Consider the following 21,262-nt stretch of genomic DNA (forward strand, 5'->3'; position numbering starts at 1 on the left):
AAAAAAGGTTTTCAATAAAAACATTTATTAAAAAAAAACATAGAACAGTACTGGCAAATGGGACTGGATTAGGTTAGGATATCTGTTTGGCATGGATGAGTTGAACCGAAGGGTCTGTTTCCATGCTGTACATCTCTATGACCCTATGAGTACAGCACAGTACAGGCCCTTCGGCCCTCGATGTTGTACAGACCTTTTATCCTACTCTAAGATGAAACTAACCTACATGCTCTTCATTTTGCTATCATCCATGTGCCTATCCAAGAGTTGTTTAAATGTTTCTAATGCATCTGACTCTACTACCACTGCATTCCACGCACCCACCACTCTGTGTAAGGAACCAACCTCTGACATCTCCCCTAAACCTTCCTCCAATCACCTTAAAATTATGCCCTCTTGTGCTGGCCATTTCTGCCTTGGGAAAAAGTCTTTGACCATTCACTCTATCTATGCCTCTCATCATCTTGTACACCTCTATCAAGTCACCTCTCGCACTTCTTCGCTCCAATGAGGAAAGCCTTACCCCTCTCAACCTTTCCTCATAAGACATACGCTCCAGTCCAGGCAGCATCCTGGTAAATTTCCTCTGCACACTCTCTAAAGCTTCCTAGCCCTTCCTATAATGAGGCGACCAGAACTGAAGACAATATTCTAAGTATGGTCTAACCGGGGCTCTATAGAGCTACAGCATAACCTCTCTGCTCTTAAACTCAATCTCCCTGCTGATGAAAGCCAACACACCATACGCCTTCTTATCAACCCTATCAACTTGGATGGCAACTTTGAGGGATCTATGGTCAAAGATCCCAGCACCTCTCTGTTCCTCCACACTGCCAAGAATCCTACCTTTAACCCTGTAATCTGCATTCAAATTCGACCTTCCCAAATGAATCGCTCCACACTTTTCCAGGTTGAACTCCATCTGCCACTTATCAGCTCAGTTCTGCACCCTGTTGATGTCCCGTTGCAACAGCCCTCCACACAACTTACCACTCCAGCAACCTTTGTGTCGTCAGCAAACTTACTAACCCGCCCTTCCACTTCCTCATCCAAGTCATTGAAAAAATCACAAAGAGCAGAGGTACTAATGTAGATCCCTGTGGAGCACCACTGGTCACCAAGCTCCATGCTGAGTACTTTCCATCTACTACCACCCTCTGTCTTCTATGGGCCAGCCAATTCTGTATCCAGATAGCCAAATTTCCCTTACTTTCTAAGTGAGCCTACCGTGGGGAATCTTATCAAATGCCTTGCTAAAGGCATGTACACCACCTCTACTACTCTACCTTCATCAATGTTTTTTGTCACATCCTCAAAGAATTCAATAAGGCTTGTGAGGCATGACCTGTCCCTCACAAAGCCATGCTGACTATCTCTAATCAAACTATGGTTTTCCAAGTAATCATAAATCCTGTGTCTCAGAATCCTCTCCAGTAATTTGCCCACCACAGACGTAAGACTGACTGATCTATAATTCCCAGGGTTATCCCAATTTCCTTTCTTGAACAAGGGAATAACGTTTGCTATCATCCAATTATCTGGCACTACTCCAGTAGACAGTGAGGACCCAAAGATCATTGCCAAAAGTGCAGCAGTCTCTTCCCTCGCTTCCTGTAGTAACCCAAGGTATATCCCATCTGGCCAAGGGGATTTATCTACCTTTATCTTTCAAAATTTTCAGCACATCCTCCTTCTTAACATCAACTTGTTCGAGCATTTCAGTCTGTTTCACGTTATCCTCACAAAAATCAGTGAATACAGAAGCAAAGTATTCATTCAGGACCTCCCCCACCTCCTCTGACTCCAGGCACAAGTTCCCTCCACAATCGCTGATCGGCCCAGCCTCACTCCAGCTGTCCTCTGTTTTTTTTCTCACATAAGTGTAAAATGCCTTAGGGTTTTCCTTCATCCTGCTAAAACTTTTCCATGCCCTCTTCTTGCTCTCCTAAGTCTATTCTTCAGTTTCTTCCGGGCTACCTTGTAACCCTTAGAGCCTTTCTGATCCTTGTCTCCTCAAGCTTAAGTAAGCTGACTGCTTCTTCTTGACTGGATGTTTCACATCCCTTGTCACCCAAGGTTCCTTCACCTTACCATCCTTTCTTTGCCTTGGTACTGGATAGGTTTGTTCCACTATCAGCAAGTGCTCCCTGAACAACCTCCACATTTCTATCATGCATTTCCCATATTTGTTCCCAATTTATGTTCCACAGTTCCTGCCTAATAGCATTGTAATTCCCCCTCCCCCAATTAAATACTTTCCCATACCGTCTGCTTCTATCTCTCTCCATGAGTATAGTAAAGGTTAGGGCGTTGTGATCACTATCACCGAAATGCTCTCCCACCGAGAGACCTGACACCTGGCTTGGTTCATTGCCAAGTACCAAATCCAATATGGCCTCCTCTCTCGTCGGCCTATCTACATATTGAGTCAGGAATCCTTCCTAGACAAATCTCCATCCAAACTGTTTGAACTAAGGAGGTTCTAATCAATATTAGGGAAGTTAAAGTCACCCATGACAACAGCCCTGTTACTTCTGCACCTTTCTAAAATCTACCTCCTAATCAGCTCCCCTGTGTCTCTGTTGCTTTGGGGGGGAATCTGTAGAAAACTCCCTACAAAGCGACTGCTCCTTTCCTGTCTCTAACTTCCACCCATGCTGACTCTGTAGATGTACCATCCTCGCCAACCTTCTTTTTGCAGCTGTGATACTAGCCCAGATACCACCCCCCCCCCCCCCCCCCACCTCTTTTACCAACACCCCCACCCCACCCCATCCAACCCGGTCAGAAATTATTTGGAGTGTTGTGTGTCATTCTGATCAGAATTTTAGAGGTGAGAAGCTTTTTAAAGTTCATTTGTGGGATCTGCGTATCACTGGATGGGCCAGCATTTAATATCCATTCCTATTTCTCCTTGAGAAGGTGGTGCTGAGCTTCTACCTTGAACCGTTGCAAACCATTTAGTGTAGGTACACCCAGGGCCATAGTGGATGCCTAAGTATTCTGCCCAGCTATGTTCCTTTTTTCAGACTTTCGAGCAGTTGATCCAACTGAATAGTTTGTTAATCCATTTCTGAGACCAGAAGGGCTTTTCTGTGAATCGACAGTGTTTTTTCATGATTATCATTAGACTTAGAATTCTAAACTTTCATTGAATTCAGATTCTACCATCTACAGTGGTGGGATTTAATCCCAAATCCCCAGAATATTGCCTAGGTCTCTTGAATACTGGTCCACCTTAATGAACTGAGTTCTATTTTATATTTCTTTGTAATTTGCTTGAAATGCTATAACCTGCAAGGCTATGGATGAAGTATTGAAAAGTGAGAGCTTTTCTTCAGTTGGCAAAAGTGAACAATGCTAAGCAGCTACCATTTGTGCTGTAAATTCCTGATTCCATGTTACCCCCCTCTCACTCAAGTTTCTTTTATTTACTTGTCGGATGCTATTGTTGTAAAAGCTAAAATTTGTTGCACAACCCCAATTATCTTTGAGCAGATGGTGGTGAACTACCTTTTTGAACCACTGTAGTCTGTGTGGTGTAGGTGTATCCACAGTACTTTTGGGATAGGAGTTCCAGGATTTTGACCCAGCAACTGTGAAGGAATGACTGTATTGTTCCAGGTCAAGATCCTGTGTAGCTCAGAGAGAAACTTGCAAGTGCGGGGTTGTATTCCCACGTATGTGTTGTCATTGTCCTTCTCGGTGGCAGAGTTTGCAGCTCTGGGAGGTGCAGTTGAACGAACCTTGGTGAGTTGGTAGAGTGAATCTCATATGTGGTACATACTGCTGCCACTGTCAGCTTTTGTTGGAGAGTATGAATTTTGAAGATCTTGGGTAAGGTGCTGATCCAGTGGGTGATTTGTTCTGCACGTCATTAAGCTTCTTGAACATTTTTGGAACTGCACTCAGCCACGTAAGTGGGTCATATTCCATCATAATCTTGGCTTGTGCCTAGTAGATGATGGACAGGCAGGGAGATGAGATTATATTATATTAGATTAGATTCCCTTCAGTGTGGAAACAGGCCCTTCAGCTCAAGTCCACACCAACCCTCTGAAGAGTAACCCACCCCCCTCTGACTAATGCACCTAACAACTATGTTCAATTTAGCATGGCCGAATCACCTGACCTGCACATCTTTGGAACGTGGGAGGAAACCTACACAGACACTGGGAGAATGGCTGGATTCGTTTAAGAAAGAGTTGGATAGAGCTCTTAAGGATAGTGGAATCAAGGGTTATTGAATTGCTAGCACTGTTCTGAATCCATGTGATTTAGCATATTGTTACTGTCACACCATATGATGGAGCAGGGTATTCTCAGTGAGAAGGTGGTATGGTGTCTTCCCAAGGACTGATACTGCTCCAATGCTGCCATTTACAGTTGTACCTGCGGCAGGAAGCTTGATGATGGTGAGGGCAAATAGGATTTTTCCTCTTATTGTTTCTTTCACCACCTTTCATCAAATTTGACAAATATGTCCTTCTGATTTGTCCCCCTTGGCCTTTTCTGAATCAATCTGGTGATGGACATTGAAATCAGAGTATATTCTGTGTTATCCTTCTTTCAAGTGATGTTTTTACATGGAGTACTGGTTCATTATCTGAGGGAGCACATTAGGTGGCACATAGTAGTATGCAGTCTTACCCAAGTTTGATATCATACTATGAAGCTTTGTGTCTAGAGCCAATATTGAGGACTTCAGGGCCATTCTCTCCCTAATTGTTGTAATTCTGTGCTACTGGTGTTCCTGTTGGAAGGGTAGAATAGAATGCAAGAAATGGTTGATGGAGCAATCTGAGGTCAGACTAACTGGTCTATAATTTTCTGTTTTCTCTCTCCCACCTTTCTTAAAAAGTGGTACAACATTAGCCACCCTCCAATCCGCAGGAACTGATCCCGAATCTATCGAACTCTGGGAAATAATCACCAACTCATCCACGATTTCTCGAGCCACCTCCTTCAGTACCCTGGGATGTAGACCATCAGGCCCCAGGGACTTATCAACCTTCAGACCTAACAGTCTCTCCAACACCAATTCCTGGCAAATATAAATTCCCTTAAGTTCAGGTCCTTCAGCCACTGTTACCTCGGAGATTGCTTGTGTCTTCCCCAGTGAACATAGATCTGAAGTACCAATTCAATTCTTCTGCCATTTCTTTGTTCCCCGTAATATATTCCCCTGTTTCTGACTTCAAGGGCCCGATTTTAGTCTTAACCATTTTTTTGCCTTTCACATACCTAAAAAAAAGCTTTTACTGTCCTCCTTTACATTTTTGGCCAGTTTACCTTCGTACCTCATTTTTTTCTCTGCGTATTTCCTGTAATTTTTTTTTTGGATGCATAGACCTCCGAGGTGCATGTGTGGCAGTGACTTCAGATCTGGAAGATTGGTGTCAGCATGCTAATCGCCATGCACAGATTGTTTGAAAGACTATGGTAAGGTATGAATTCTTGAGTATGACAGTCAGGCTATTGCTTGACCTGCCTATTACACAGCTGTCCCAGTTTTGGCAGGAGTTCCCAAGTATCAGTGCGAAGGACCTTATAGGCTTGACTGGGCAATATCTTTTTCAATGCCGGAGCTTACCAGGGAGAAGGCAATTCTGGATCTGGTATAATGCAATGAACCAGAATTGATCAGGGACCTCGAAGTGAAGGAGCCACTGGGAAGTGACCATAATACAATAAGCTTCAATCTGCAAGTTGAGAGGGAGAGGATACAATCGGAAGTGACAATATTTCTGTTGAATAAAGAGAACTATGGAGCTATGAGGGAGGAGCTGGCCAAAGTTCAATGGTGCAATACCTTAGCAGGGATGACAGTGGAGGAACAATGGCAGATATTTCTGTGTATAATGCAGAAGATGCAGGATCAGTTCATTCCAAAAAGGAAGAAGAAAGATCCTAGGAGGAGGCATGGGTGGCCATGGCTGATGAGGGAAGTTAAGAAACATAAAAAGTTAAAAGAGAAAAAGTATAACATAGCAAAGGTAAGTGGGAAAATGGAGGACTGGGAAGCTTTTAAAGAACAACAGAGGATTACTAAGAAGGAAATACGCAGAGAAAAAATGAGGTACGGAGGTAAACTGGCCAAAAATATAAAGGAGGACAGTAAAAGCTTTTTTTAGGTATGTGAAAGGCAAAAAAATGGTTAAGACTAAAATTGGACCCTTGAAGACAGAAACAGGTTGATATTACGGGAAACAAAGAAATGGCAGAAGAATTGAATTGGTACTTCAGATCTGTGTTCACTGGGGAAGACACAAGCAATCTCCCTGAGGTAACAGTGGCTGAAGGACCTGAACTTAAGGGAATTTATATTTGCCAGGAATTGGTGTTGGAGAGACTGTTAGGTCTGAAGGTTGATAAGTCCCTGGGGCCTGATGGTCTACATCCCAGGGTACTGAAGGAGGTGGCTCGAGAAATCGTGGATGCGTTGGTGATTATTTTCCAGAGTTCGATAGATTTGGGATCAGTTCCTGCGGATTGGAGGGTGGCTAATGTCGTACCACTTTTTAAGAAAGGTAGGAGAGAGAAAGCAGGAAATTATAGACCAGTTAGTCTGACCTCAGTGGTGGGAAAGATGCTGGAGTCTATTATAAAGGATGAAATTATGACACGTCTGGATAGCAGTAACAGGATAGGTCAGAGTCAGCATGGATTTATGAAGGGGAAATCATGCTTGACTAATCTTCTGGAATTTTTTGAGGATGTAACTCTGAAGATGGACAAGGGAAATCCAGTAGGTGTAGTGTACCTGGACTTTCAGAAAGCTTTTGATAAAGTCCCACATAGGAGGTTAGTGAGCAAAATTAGGGCGCATGGTATTGGGGGCAAAGTACTAACTTGGATTGAAAGTTGGTTGGCTGACAGGAAACAAAGAGTAGTGATAAACGGCTTCATTTCGGAATGTCAGGCAGTGACCAGTGGGATACCGCAGGGATCAGTGCTGGGACTGCAGCTTTTTACAATATATATTAATGATATAGAAGATGATATTAGTAATAACATTAGCAAATTTGGTCTCCAAATTTGAGGAAAGACATTCTGGCTATTGAGTGAGTGCAGCGTAGGTTCCTGGAATGGCGGGACTACCTTACGCTGAAAGACTGGAGCGACTGGGCTTGTATACCCTTGAGTTTAGAAGACTGAGAGGGGATCTGATTGAGTCATATAAAATTATTAAAGGATTAGTCACTCTGAAGGCAGGAAACATGTTTCCGCTGATGGGTGAGTGCCGAACCAGAGGACACAGCTTAAAAATACAGGGTAGGCCATTTAGGACAGAGATGAGGAGAAACTTCTTCACCCAGAGAGTGGTGGCTGTGTGGAATGCTCTGCCCCAGAGGGCAGTGGAGGCCCAGTCTCTGGATTCATTTAAGAAAGAGTTGGATAGAGCTCTCAAGGATAGTGGAATCAAGCGTTATAGAGATAAGGCAGGAACAGGCTACTGATTAAGGATGATCAGCCATGATCATATTGAATGGTGGTGCAGGCTCGAAGGGCAGAATGGCCTACTCCTGCACCTATTGACTATTGTCTATTGCCGGATGGCTCGATCTGCTTTTAGGGACATAGGAACAGGAATAAGTCATTCAACCTAGCGAACCAGCCAGCCTTTCAGTTAGATCATGGATCAGTTTCTACCTCAATGCCACTTTCCCACACTTTCACCATATCCCTAATATTGTTTGTTCCCAGAAACAAGTCGATTTCTGGTTTAAAGATGTTCAATGATTGACATAGCACAGCCCTTGGGAGTAGAGAATTCCAAAGATTCACCATCCTCTGAGTGAAGAAATTGCTCCTCATCTAGGTCTTAAATGGCCCAACCCTTGGGGCTGTGTCCTCTGATTCTAGAGTCACCAGTCAAGAGGAACATCCTACTTACATACACTTAGTCACACCCTGTGTAAGAGTTTTAGAAGTTTCAATTTGGTCACCTCTTATTCTTCAAATTCTAAGGAATACAGACACCACTTATTCATTCTCTCTTCACTCAACAATCCAGCCATGCTAGGGATTAATCTGATGAACTTCTATGACACGTATATCCTTCCTATAATAAGGAGACCAAAACTGTACACATATCTAGATGTGATTTCATTTTTGTTTGATTTTTTTGTAATAGTTTTTAATTCAACTGAATGGCTTGCTATCCCACATCAGAGGGCACTAATGAGTCCTAAGCATTGTACACGTAGGCCAGAATGGGTAAGGATAGCAGACTTCCTTTCCTTATTGACATTAGTGAACCAAGTGGGTTTTTAATGACCATCCTGTAGTTTCATGTAACTACTACTGAGACTTGTTTTTTCATTTCTGATTCGTTAAGTGATTTTTTTTGTGTTTTGAAATTGTCTTTCTGAATTAATAGCCTGGGTTTCTGGTTTTCCAGTCTTGTATTATTGCTCATATGCTACCCATATCCTCAAAAGTATTCAAAAACATTTTATCCAGCCAAATTGTTCCTGTTTGTGAAAGGTTCAATCATCAGAGAATGAGTTCAAAAATAAAATGCATGATGGAAGAATCGCATTCGTTGATTTGTGCAAGAAAGGTCAATCAACTTAGAGTCATGGAGTTGTACAGCACTGAGACAGACCCTTTGGCCCAAACTGGTCCATACTGACCAAAATGTCTGTGCATGCAAACCCATTTCCCTGCACTTGGCCCATTTTCTTCTCGAACATTCCTATCCATATATTTGTCCAAGTGCCTTTTTAAATGTTGTTAGTGTACCCGCCTTAACCACTTGCACTGGCAGCTCATTCCATACATGTACCACCCTCTGTGTAAAAAGAAAAGTTGCCCCTCAGGTGCCCTTTTATACTTTCCCCTCTAACCTTAAACTGATGCCCTCTAGTCCTTGATTCCTCAACTCTGGGGAAAAAGACTGAGTGCATTCACCCTTTCCATGCCTCATGATCTTTTACACTTTGATAAGTTCCCCCCTCAGCCTCTCCTTATATCTCAGACCCTTGAGACCTGGCAACATCCTTGTAAATTTCTTCTGCACTCTTCCCAGTTTAATAACATTCTTCGTATAGCAAGGTGACCAAAACTGAACAACAGCACTCCAAGTGCGGCCACACCAACGTCCTGTACAACCGCAATGTAACTTCTGAACTTCTGCACTCAGTGCCCTGCCTGATGAAGGCCAGTGTGCCAAACGTCTCCTTCACTGCTCTGTCTACCTGTCATTCCACTTTCAGAGAGCTGTGAACTGAACTCCAAGATGCCTGTGTTCCACTACACTCCTTAAGACCCTACCGTTCATCATGAAACTCCTACCTTGATTTGACTTTCCAAAATGCAAGGCCTGACACTTATCTATGTTAACTCCATTTGACACTTCTCAGCCCACTCCCCCAGCTGATTGAGGTCCTGCTGCAATTTCTGATAACCTTCCTCCCTGTACACAATACTGTCTATTTTAGTGTCATCTGCAAACTTACTAATCGTGCATTGCACATTCTCATCCATATCATTGATATAGATTACAAACAGTAATGGGCCCAGCACCGACCCCAGAGGCACTCCCCTAGTCACAGGCTTTCAGTCTGACAAATATCCTTCCACTATTACCCTCTGCTTCCTTCCATCAAGCTAATTGTGGATCCAGCTTCCCCTGGATTCCATATGATCTAACCTTCCAGAGCAGTCTACTGTGTGGAACCCTATCAAAGGCTTTACTGAAATCCATATAGACTACATCTGCCACCCTGCTCTCGTCAACCTACGTGGTCACTTCATCAAAGAATTCTAACAAACTCGAGAGGCATAATCTTCCACACAGAAAGCCATGCTTACTACTCCTAATCATTCCTGAAGAAGGGCCTGTGCCCGAAACGTCGAATCTCCTGTTCCCTGGATGCTGCCTGACCTGCTGTGCTGTTCCAGCAATAAAGTTTCAACTCCTAATCAAACCCTGTCATTCCAAATGCATGTATATCAACTCTCAGAATCTTCTCAAGTAACTTATCCACCACAGATGTTAGGCTTACTGGTCTGTAGCTCCCAGATTTTTCGTTGCAGCCCTTCATGAATAAGGACACAACATTTACTACTCTCTAGTCTTCCGGGACCTCACCCATGCTAATGATGATGCAAAAATATCAGCCAGGGCCCCTGCAATTTCTTCTCTTGCAGTGTTATTGGATATATCTGTCAAAGCCAGAAGATTTATCCACCTTCATACATTCTAATATGTCCAACACCACCTCTACTGTGATATGCACTGTCCCCAAGATATCACCACTAACTTCCCCAAGTTCCCAAGTCTTCATGTCTTTCCCATGGTAAACATAGAGGAGAAATATTCACTGAGAACCTTGGCCATCACCCCCTGCTGTTCTACACTTAGGTGTTCACTTTAGTCCTTGAAGGATCCTATTCTCTCTCGAGTTATTATTTTTCCTTTGTACTGCAAATGTCAGAAAACTGAAATGTTAAAAAGTAAATGAAATTCAGCTGTGTGATAACTAGATTGAATCAGAAAGGAGAAAAGTCACGTTAAGTCTTTAAGTTGCTGATGCTACTTCAGACATTTTTCCGATGCTGACATTTTATGTCTTTATTAAAAGACTTGTGGATTATTGCCATTGTGAGCTCGGAGTATGTATTTTCTTGTGAATGGAGAAGGGACTGAAGCGTATGGTAATAAAAGCAGCAGATGTCAAATTCAAACCATGTCACAGGATAGACTTATTGTCCCTTCACAAGCATCCAGTCTTTAACTGTTGTACCTTTTTAGAAAATCTTTTGTTTTTTTTTGCATTTTTCCCAAAAGCAGCTTAATTTTATTCTGAAATGGAATTCGTAAAAACAAATTATTTGGTGCTTATTATATTCAAATATGTTTTGGACAGGAAATAATGATCAGTTATATGAATTAGAGGCACATATGTTAATCCACCGGTCAAAGGGTTCCTAATTCAGTGCACCAGTTAAATAGTTCATGAACTTCATTGTAACTTATCTTCTGTGTGTCTCTGTTTTCCAAAATTTTGTTTCTTCTTACAGGAGTATTATTCCATGGATAAAGAAATTTGGAACCCATCCAACCACTGGCGAGGTAAAATTCCTTTACTTATGTACTTTCTGTTTTTCATTCAGTATAAAGGATTCACAAAAATCTTTCCAATTATATCAAAAGAGAAAGGATACTCATGGGTATAGTGAGTTGTTTTTTAAAAAAAATTAGAATAAGGAAGTGGAGTAATGAATTGTAGAGCAAGAGGATAACATACCTGACATTTCGGGAGAACTCGTGGTGCATTAAAAATAATCTCTATGAAGTTAACAGAGATGGAAACAGTATTAGAAGAAATCCAGGCACTAAAGATGGAAGATTTTTCAAAGCCTGCTGGTTTCTGCCACAGGATCTTTCAAATATTCCTTGAATTTGGAGTAGTCCGTTCTGGCTGCAAAATTTTGAGCATAACTATATTATTTAAGAACGATAAGAGAATGTAAAAAGTTATAGATCTGCTTGTTTGATAACTTTGGATGGAAAGTTGACTAGATTCCCTACAGTGTGGAAACAGGCCCTTCAGCCCAATTAGTCCACGCCGACCCTCCGAAGAGGAGTAACCCACCCAGACCCATTCCCCCTAACTAATGCACCTAACTCTACGGGCAATTTAGCATGACCAATTCACCTAGCCTTAACATTTTTGGACTGTGGGAGGAAACCAGAACATCTGGAGGAAACTCACGCAGACACTGGGAGAATGTGTAAACTCCACACAGACAGTCACCCGAGGTTGGAATCGAACCTGGGTCCCTGGTGTTGAGAGTCAGCAGTGCTAACCACTGAGCCACCGTGCCGCCAAGTTATTGAAACCTATAAAAAGGAACAGAATGACTTGGAGGAATAAGGCTGATCAGAATTAATTACTGTGTATTTGTAAAAACAAGATCATGTGTAATCTACTTTTTAGAACATTTAAAGAAATAACAGCAGTAATAAACAGGAAAATGTCTATCAACCTAGTTTTATATGGAGTTCCAAAGGGTATCTGTCGGAGAATTGAGCCCAATTGATCAGAGACCACAAACAAGGATCGTAGTGAAATTGACAAACGGTTTATTAAACAAAGTGATATCTTGGAAAAGAAATTAACCTGGCTGACAGAACTGATTCTCTGCACAGATGGCCAAATGCTCTTCCCAGAACAGAACGTGCAGGCATGTTTATAGGGGTACAACACAAAAAGGTGATAATTGTAAAGCAGTTACAGTACAATGATGAAAATTGTAAAGAGGTTAAAACAAGAATAAACTGAATGGAAATTAAGCAAACGTCCTGCGGTAGCAATTCATTTGTAATTGACACAGGAGATTCCAGCCATCTCTGAGAGTGGGTGAGAATGTCTTTTAGAGGATTCTTCATTGTATTTCCCATCCACGTGAATATTTGTAAATGCCCCTTCTCCTGGCATTCAGTTGTGTCCATTGTGTTCCTCCTGTGATTGAAGTCTTCCAGGGTGTCTCAGTCTGCCTCTTTGTTTCTGCGGTATCGGTTTCAATGGGAAAGGAACCTGCCCTTAAGGTATTGGAACTGCAGTACTAATCTGGGCTGGGAGCTGAATATGAAAACTGTTTTAGGAAGTGTATTCTCTTGTCTGGGAATGGCTTAGCCATGTCTGGTTTTTTATGTTAACCCTGTTTGGCCAAGACTGGGCATTCTGGGTAGTTTCTGTATGTGTTGGCAGGCTTGATTTCTGTGTTTTACACGCCAGCTTCTGTGGTTTTTATGTGGCCACGCTGTGGGTGAGCAGGGTGGCAGATCTTTCCCCCACAGCATCCAATAAAATTTCACTTATGGGCAACTTTTTCCTCTATGGAACTCAAAGGACACATAGCCTTGAAATCTGAATCAGGCCTTTGAAGAGAGAATTTTGGAAACATTTTTCATGTAAAGAGTGATAGAAATGTAGAACAGTCTTGTACAAAAAAAGGCAGTAGGCACTAATTTAATTGTTAATTTTAAGTAAATAGCTCTGTAGAGTTTTGCTTTCCAAAATATTAATGTTTTTTAAAAAATCTTGACGCAAGTGTTATTGGAATACTGAAAAGAAACAGTCTAGATAAAACCAATGATGTGCTGATTGTCTCTTGGAAATGGTGTGTGTTGATTACCAAACTGATTTTGCCAGGTAATTGTATTTATAATATAAATCGGCCGTGAGCTCATTGATGAACAGGCACAAGAGTCCCATCATAGTCTCTCGCTGCTGAACTTCTTTCCTAATTCTACTGATGTCATTTGTACCTTGTATATTGTTAGGCTTAAAGTACTTAACAGGTTCCTTAAGGTCTGATCAAAATGATTACAAGAAGACACCTGCACTTGTATATAGGGGAAAGTGAAGACTGCAGATGCTGGAGATCAGAGCTGAAAATGTGTTGCTGGAAAAGCGCAGCAGGTCAGGCAGCATCCAAGGAACAGGAAAATCGACGTTTCGGGCATAAGCCCTTCTTCAGGAATAGCCCATTACTGAAGAAGGGCTCATGCCCGAAACGTCTATTCTCCTGCTGCGCTTTTCCAGCAACACATTTTCTGCACTTGTATATAAGCTAATTTATTAGCTTAATCTAATTAATATATATACAAATTTAACGAGCATATCTATTAATTTAAACTGCTTTATACACATTCACACTAATAATCCTTCACGCCAGGGATGTTGGACAGCTGGCACTTGGAGCTTTATCTCAGATTCCATGGCATTGCTTTCCTGAAACTCAGACCAATGGTGACGGCCCATGGCCCCAGTCTCACAAACCTGGCCCAATAGGGAGTGCTCAACAAGTTGACAAAGTCTCTGACGTTCATACTATTCTGGTTACATGCTCTATCGCCAGTTTGAGTATTTTCAGTACTTTTCCAGGCATTCTACTGTGCGGCACACAAGTTGAAAACCTCTCCAGATTGCTCTATGTTAACTACATAAAAGAATGATTTGGAGATGCTGGTGTTGGACTGGGGTGGACAAAGTTAAAAATCACACAACACCAAGTTATGGTCCAACACGTTTATTTGGAAGCATTAGCTTTCGAAGCAATGCTTCTTCATCAGGTGTTTGTGGAAGGAGCAGTGCTGCGAAAGCCAGTGCTTCCAGATAAACCTGTTGGACTATATCCTGGTGTTGTGTGATTTTTAATTGTTGTTTCCACAGACAGTGAAGGTCATGCAACCAAAACAAGCTGTTTTTGACATCAGGCCTATTATCATATATTTTGTTGTTATGTCTCATTGTCATATCCAGTTAACCCTTAACCAATAACCCATCATGGTGTGGTTTGGAGAATATCACTTTTAAACCCACCACTACATCCTGGTGTACCCCATTTGGTCCAAATGTCCTGTTTTGTTGCTGATTAATCTATGTAATATTGTGATCTCTGTGAAATTAAATATTGTAAATAAATGCATTAATAAGCATTCTATGATACTGGCCTTCAGTGTTTTTACCTCTAAGTTAATTTCCTTGTTCTGGAAAAAGGCTCAAGAATGCACATGGCTAATACAGAAGTAAAACATAGGTGATGCTACAAATCTGACATAACAACAGAAGATCAGACAGCATCTTTAGCAGAAGAAATAATTCTAACCAGTGAGTATCAACCTAACTGTCAACTCTGTTTCTTTCTCCACACATATTGCCTGGTCTGAGATTTTCCCAGGGTTTCCTACACTTATTCCGCAAAAAGTTGATGTCAGTGATTTTTCTTTTGAATAAGAAAGGCAGATTTTGAGATGTGGTCACCAGGTGCTGGTTCATGCAGTCTCCCAGATTTGCAATTGAAATGTGACAGCAGTTGAAAGTATGTCCACTATGAAAGAAAGAACCTGCATTCGCTACAGCACCTTTCACGTTCTTAAAACATCTCACAGGCAAATCTTTATTTTAGAAATGGCTGCAAGTTCTGCAGCGCAAAGGCATTGCAAAGAGGAACCTGACATATTTGAAAAGCAACAGACATTTTTAAGACTAACACAGTCGTCTACTTTGTGTTTTTCTGAATGTTCTGTTTATATTTCCAATCAGGCTTATGATTTACTGTAGCAGGGCGGGCGAAGTGAAGAAGTGATGGCTGTAACCTACTTATCTGTCAAGCAGGAAGTGTTAGCGGCATATTTGATGTGGTTTGATTTATTATTGTCACATTACCTAGGTACAGTGAAAAACTTTGATTTGAGTGCAATGCAGGCAGATCATACCAAACAAAGTGCATAAGGGTAATAAACAGAGTGAGGAACACAATGTTACGGCTGCAGAGAAAGTGCATAGAGCGCAACATCAACGTAAAAGTTAAAATTTGAGATGTCCATTCAGAAGTCTAATAATAGCAGGAAAGAAAAACTGTTCTTGAATCTATTCGTACGTGTAACAGGGTGGAAGAGAGTATAACCGGATGGGAGGAGTCTTTTCATTATGTTGGTTGCTTTTCCAAGGCAACAGGAAGTACAGATGGAGGCAAAGAATGGAAAATGTGCATACAGATGCTTCCTGCAGCCTATCGTGCCCACTAGGTATCATGGATGGTATGTGATAAGCAGGGGCCAGTTTGGCATTATGGATAAACACTCCTTTTGGTCACAGCTGCCCTGTAATAAATGTTGCAAACAAATCAAGGCTGATGTAATTCTATCTTTCAAAACATTTAAAGAAAACTAATGATGTGAACACTCAGTGGTATTTTGTGAAAAACCTTTACTCATGACTCCTGCAAACTCTGATTTTTTGGAAATCCATTCGAGCTATCAGAAGTAAATTAGCTTTAGTGGAAAATGAGTGTCACTGGTTTGGATTAGAAAGTGAGAGGTAATTGAGCCCCAAGTACCGTACCATATCGGCTGTGGTTCAGTAGCAGTACAATGCAATCAACTAGATCATTAGTTGCGTTCCCTCAGTAATACTCTAGCTATAACAGCACAGCATCAGGTGCAGATGCAGAGAATAGTATCAGTTGTCATTCACCAGTAATAGTTATATTATCTGGAGTATTATTGCATCCACAGTACTGTAATGTCTTTGGGGCATGCTTTAGTAAATCTGCTATACTGTACCAACTGGAATATGAGGCACAATGCAATACTGCTGCACTATAGCTGATACAGGAAAGCTGCGCATTACAGTTGATATTGCATTGCCAGTGTACTTTAGCTGAGAGCTAAAACTTTTTAAAGACTAATTTAGCCATTTGACAGCATTTTTAAATTTCCCACTAGAATCATAAAGCCCATGCCCACATTGCCATGAAGTCAGTTTAAACATCACCATCTCTTAAAATAGTGCAACTTTTCTCAATTTTCCCATAACTGTCCCATAAGGTTTGTGTAAATTTCTTGGGACTTTTCAAGGGAACACAGCATCTGGTTACAGTGCAGAATGGTGAGGAACCTGGGAGCGAATAAGTGCTATGTGAGGCAGCAATGAGCAAACAATTGGAATGCTGGACTGTATTATGTAATCCATCAAGTACATGAGAGGGAATGCCATCCTATAGCCATACAGTGCTCTGGTTAAATTCTGCCTTGAACATGGCATCCAGTGATAAGATTGGGATGGAGCATTCAAATGGTGGCTGAGGTGAAATGATGATGCTGAAATATGTCATGGAAGAATAGACTGGAAAAACTGCAGCACCTTTGTGTTGTATGGAAACAGCTAAGAAGGGAACCTTTTGAGGCCTATCATTTTGATGCTGAACAGCACAGAGAAAATTTAGAACACCATTTAGAGTAATACAAGTTATAAGTAAAATGCATGTGCAGAAAAAATATTGAGAAACCATGTCAGGCTGAACTTCAAGGACCACCTGCACAACAATTTGGTGGGGACAATACAATCCTTGTATTCAATCAAGATACATCCAATGACAGGGATGCAATGATTTTTATTCATGTGAATAGATGAGCTCAGAAAGCTGAATTGAGAGTGGGGTGCTGGAAAAGCACAGCATGGTCAGGCAACACACAAGGAGCAGGAGAATCGACCTTTCGGGTATAAGCCCTTCATCAGAAAGCTGAATGTTAAGCCTCTTCTATATTTATGTTCTAGTCCTTACAAAGCAATAGGTTTGCAATGAGTTTGTTTATGCATTTTTCTTCCACTAGATGGTAGTCTTAAGCTGCTGAAAACTTCCTTGTGTCAACCTTAACATGATGTTACAAGTTCCTTATTTAGTTCCCTATTTGTGCACTCAGTGTCCGTACGCAGGCAGGCAAATTGCCTGAATCCTGGCCTCTCCCACTACTGCTGTGTAACAGTTTATGACAGTAATCATACAGACATCTCAGTGTGATCTGGTCTGTCCTTTTGCATGCTATAGGGAAACTCTTCGACTTAATTTGGCTGGAGTGCCGCAGGTCAGATCAAAATCTTGCTATGTGAGGAATTAAGAGAGTGAGTTTTTTTTTCCTTACTGTGCTGTGCACAACACACTGGACCTCCAGATTGGAGGGCAAATTATGGTGCCAAGGTGCTACTAATGGTTGGAAATTGTCAGGTAGAAGCTTGGGAGCAGGTGATCTATTATACTACTTTAGGACCACTGTAGAACTTGTACAAAATAAAATTTGTTCATACACCAAGCACACAAAATGTTATAATCGAAACATTTTGGAGCAGGGTATGTTTGTATATGTGTTGGATCACACTTAATCGTAGAGTTATTGGGTCAGTTGAATAACTGAGTGGTAGTGAGTGTATGAATTTAGCAGAGCTTAAGGACAGCCCATACTCTTGTAATGCTTTGTATGTAAAGGATGACAAACAAATACCTTGTGCTCTCTGCTATTTGCCCCCAAATTAATAAGCCTCATTACAATCCACTGACTGTGTTTCCTCAAGCCGTCTGTGAATCAATAATACTACAACACACATTCTGCTCAAGATTATTCTGCTCAAGTGTTTCAAAAGTGACACTGTAATTATCTCAACAAATAAGTTAAACTCTGAGCTGTCAGCAGCATTGCACCTTCAGTCACATTTAATTTTGAAGTTTAGATTCTTTCCGTTTTGCCTCTGACTTGACTAATTGTTAAACAATGTGAAGATAATTTATAATCCCAACAGCTATTGGGATATATCTGAGGTGGCGTTTTATTGATTAGGAGGATTAGTCAGAAAGTAGTGGGTTGAAGCCGACGGTCAATGTTCTTGTGGTTTAGCCTTTGTGGAGTAAAAACCTTGGACCTAAACTTCAAAATATTTGTGAAGTCAATGACTAAATTTAGTTGAGTGTTAATGCAGATTAAGGATGGGAATGTGATTATTAACCAGGCAGTTAGGGGATAAAGGTTTTAAACATTTGTTCAGGAGGTATGAATATTACCATCCCTAACTGTCCACGAGAAGATGATGATGAGCTGCCTTTTTGAACTGTAGTAATCCCTGTGGTGTAGGTGCATCTGCAATGCTGTTGGGCAGAGAGTTCCAGTGACAGTGAAGGATATAGTTCCAAGAAAGGATAATGAGCAGCTTGGAGGGGAACTTGTATGTGATCTTCCCATACATTTCCTGTCCTTGTCCTTCTAGATGTTAGTGATTTGGAAAGTGCTGTCTAAGGGGCCTTGGTGAATTTCTATACCATATCTTGTAGATTGTATCTGCTGCCACTGCATTGATTGTGGGTATTGTAAATGTTTGTAGATAGGGTGCCAGTCAAGCAGGTTACTTTGTCTTGGATGGTGCCAAGCTTCTTAAGTGATATTGGAGTGGTATTCATCTAAGCAAGTGATGGGTATTCCTTTGCACTTCTGAGCTGTGCTTTGAGAGATGGTGACAGGCATTGGGAAGTCAGGAGGTAACTTACTCGCTGCAAGATTCCTAGTCTCTAAACTAGTCTTGTAATTACTGCAGCTACCTGGCTGGTCCAGTTCAGTTTCTGATCACTGATAAACCCAGAATGTAGATAAGGCAAGATTCAGAGATGGTAAGGCCATTAAATGTCAAGAAGCAATGGTTAGATTCTCTCTCGTTGGAGATGGCCATTGCATTAAACTCCTGAATAGTCAGCTCAAGCCTGGAAAGTATCCACTTGTTGCTGTATTTGAACTGGATTTGCTTTAGTATCTGAGGAGTGGTGATAGGAGGACCAACCTCTCAGAGATTCTATCTGTCCCATTCTTATTACCCCACTCAAACTCTGAGATTTCTTGCTCTCATGAAGATGCCTGTAGCTGTATTTGTTCAGCCTCGAAAAGATAGAAGAAATATAATGTATAGTAATATTTTATGGGGACAGATTTTTCTGGATTTTCCATTCCTGTCTATGATGTCTTGCTGGTGATTGTGGTAGTTTGAGATTGCTTTCACCTGCCACTCCTGGGTGTATTAAACCCTGGAGAGTTCCTTGGCCAATGATGTAGTTGTAGGAAGTGAACTGTTTTCATATGGTGCTCTGGCTATGACAGATGAGGCATGATCCAGATAAGAACTGTCCCAACCAACTAGAAAATGGCAAAGAAGGATGATTTATTCGCTATGACCTAGTCATTGACTGCAGACAAGTTACGAAGAATGAGGAGGGATAGCTTAGTTTTGTCTCAGTAATGCCTTTTGATAAGAACTATTTCAGTATTGTGGTAGGGCAGAAGCCTGATTTGAGAAATTCAGTCATGGAAAATGGGCATTGATTGGGAAGTAACAATGTGTAGAAAAAAGATTGGGAAGGAAAGGAGGATGGAGGTGGAGCAATAGATTGCAGTGATGGTGCAATCACAAGTTGTGATATTTTGAGAAGAGGGTTGTTGCCAGAAAGCTGAGAAGATTTAAGCCCAAAGTACTCAGCCTTTCACCATAGGACGTTACCAGCATCAATCTAGTTGAACCTTCACCGTATTATCACTCAAGGCACATCTATGTGCTACATTAGATAGATATCAAGAAAAAAACTGCACAGTACTCCAGATGTAGTTCATTTTTGTTCATTATACTCGTCCACCTAAATTTCTCCTAGCATCAATTTTTAAACTTTTCACACCTTTATACTTAAAAAAGCTTTTCTATTATTATCAATAAACAAGTTTACACTTCACTCATATTATAATCTACCTTCTTGCCAATTAATTTAAGCTGTTGATATCTCTTTGCACCTTCTTTGTGTTTTGCTCATCAAAGTACTTCTTGGTCTGTTTGGCTATTTGCAACATTAATAAATTATAAACAATGTCCCATTACTCATTCCTACATGCTCCCATCAGTCACAGCCTCATTCTTTGAGATGCCTAGTTTATCCCAACTATGCTCTGTGTGGTAACTTACCCCATCCCTGCTGATACTCTGAAATCCATGAGCCCTTATCTTGCACAGTAACTGGGTGGCAACTTATCACATGTTTTCTAGAAATCCAAATGCACTATAACTCCTGGAACCACATTTTGATCTATCCATCTTGTTACAGTCTCAAAAACACTAATAAGCTTTTCAAAATCAGTTTCCATTTTGTAAAATCTTTAGATTGTCTGTCTATTTTGTGATTTTATTAGGTATGTTATTAAGCCTCCTTGATAAATTCCTGCTGTTGTCATGTGTTTTATTCAGTATGCCCTTTCTATAAATATTTGAAAAATCATAAACAATGGATCCATCATCTCTGCAGCTACCTTTTTTAAAACCCTAGGATGCAGGGAGTGTAAGTTTCTCTCCTGATATAAACTATTTGATTTATCTCCTCCTTATTGGCTCCTTGCTTGTGTTCTGTTTCTGGTGTGTAACTTGGTCTGTTTAGAAATATAATTGTGTCTATTCACAAAATATAAGAGCTTTTACAGGGACATAACAAGGAGGAGAGTAGCTAAAATGAACTGCTCCCAAAGAGGCAGGAGATATTATTGGAGGCATAAGAATGTTGAACAAATGTTTATTTTAGCTACTCTCCTTGCTATGTCCCTGTGAAAGCTCTTATAACCATTGGGGCACTTTTTATTCTGAAAATGGTTCCTATTTTCCAGGCCACATGTAGCCAAGAAAATCCAATTATGGAGTAAGAGATTGATTTTATGCATTTAGCACAATAATGTACAAATTTCTATTGATTTATACATATTGTCTTATATTATACATCTGACTTGCTTTGTTCTGGTGCTGTACTGCATGCAATCTTAAATTTCCAGGTTGTTGTACCTCATTTTTCAAATGATTTTGTGTGGCCACTTTGGTGGTTAGATCTGCACACTGAAGGTTGTGTTTCTAAAATGATGGCACCAAATTGTGCTGTCTGTTGGTTCACAATTTTG

At 41.0% G+C, this 21,262-nt stretch overlaps 1 protein-coding gene across 2 annotated transcripts in view; it reads left to right on the forward strand.

Annotated features, from left to right (window-relative positions):
• ppil2 (peptidylprolyl isomerase (cyclophilin)-like 2) overlaps positions 1-21,262 on the forward strand; it is a 392,675-nt gene that overhangs the window by 14,251 nt on the left and 357,162 nt on the right. For both annotated transcript variants that reach the window (XM_088000184.1, XM_043716075.2), the window contains exon 5: positions 11,032-11,083. In XM_088000184.1, coding sequence (XP_087856310.1) covers positions 11,032-11,083 — 52 coding nt within the window. The remainder of the gene's footprint in view (positions 1-11,031; positions 11,084-21,262) is intronic.

The sequence above is a fragment of the Chiloscyllium plagiosum genome, unplaced genomic scaffold (genome assembly GCF_037043375.1).
Source record: "Chiloscyllium plagiosum isolate Xiang-an unplaced genomic scaffold, Cpla_swu_hap1 HiC_scaffold_24, whole genome shotgun sequence".
In the NCBI taxonomy this organism is placed as follows: Eukaryota; Metazoa; Chordata; class Chondrichthyes; order Orectolobiformes; family Hemiscylliidae; genus Chiloscyllium; species Chiloscyllium plagiosum.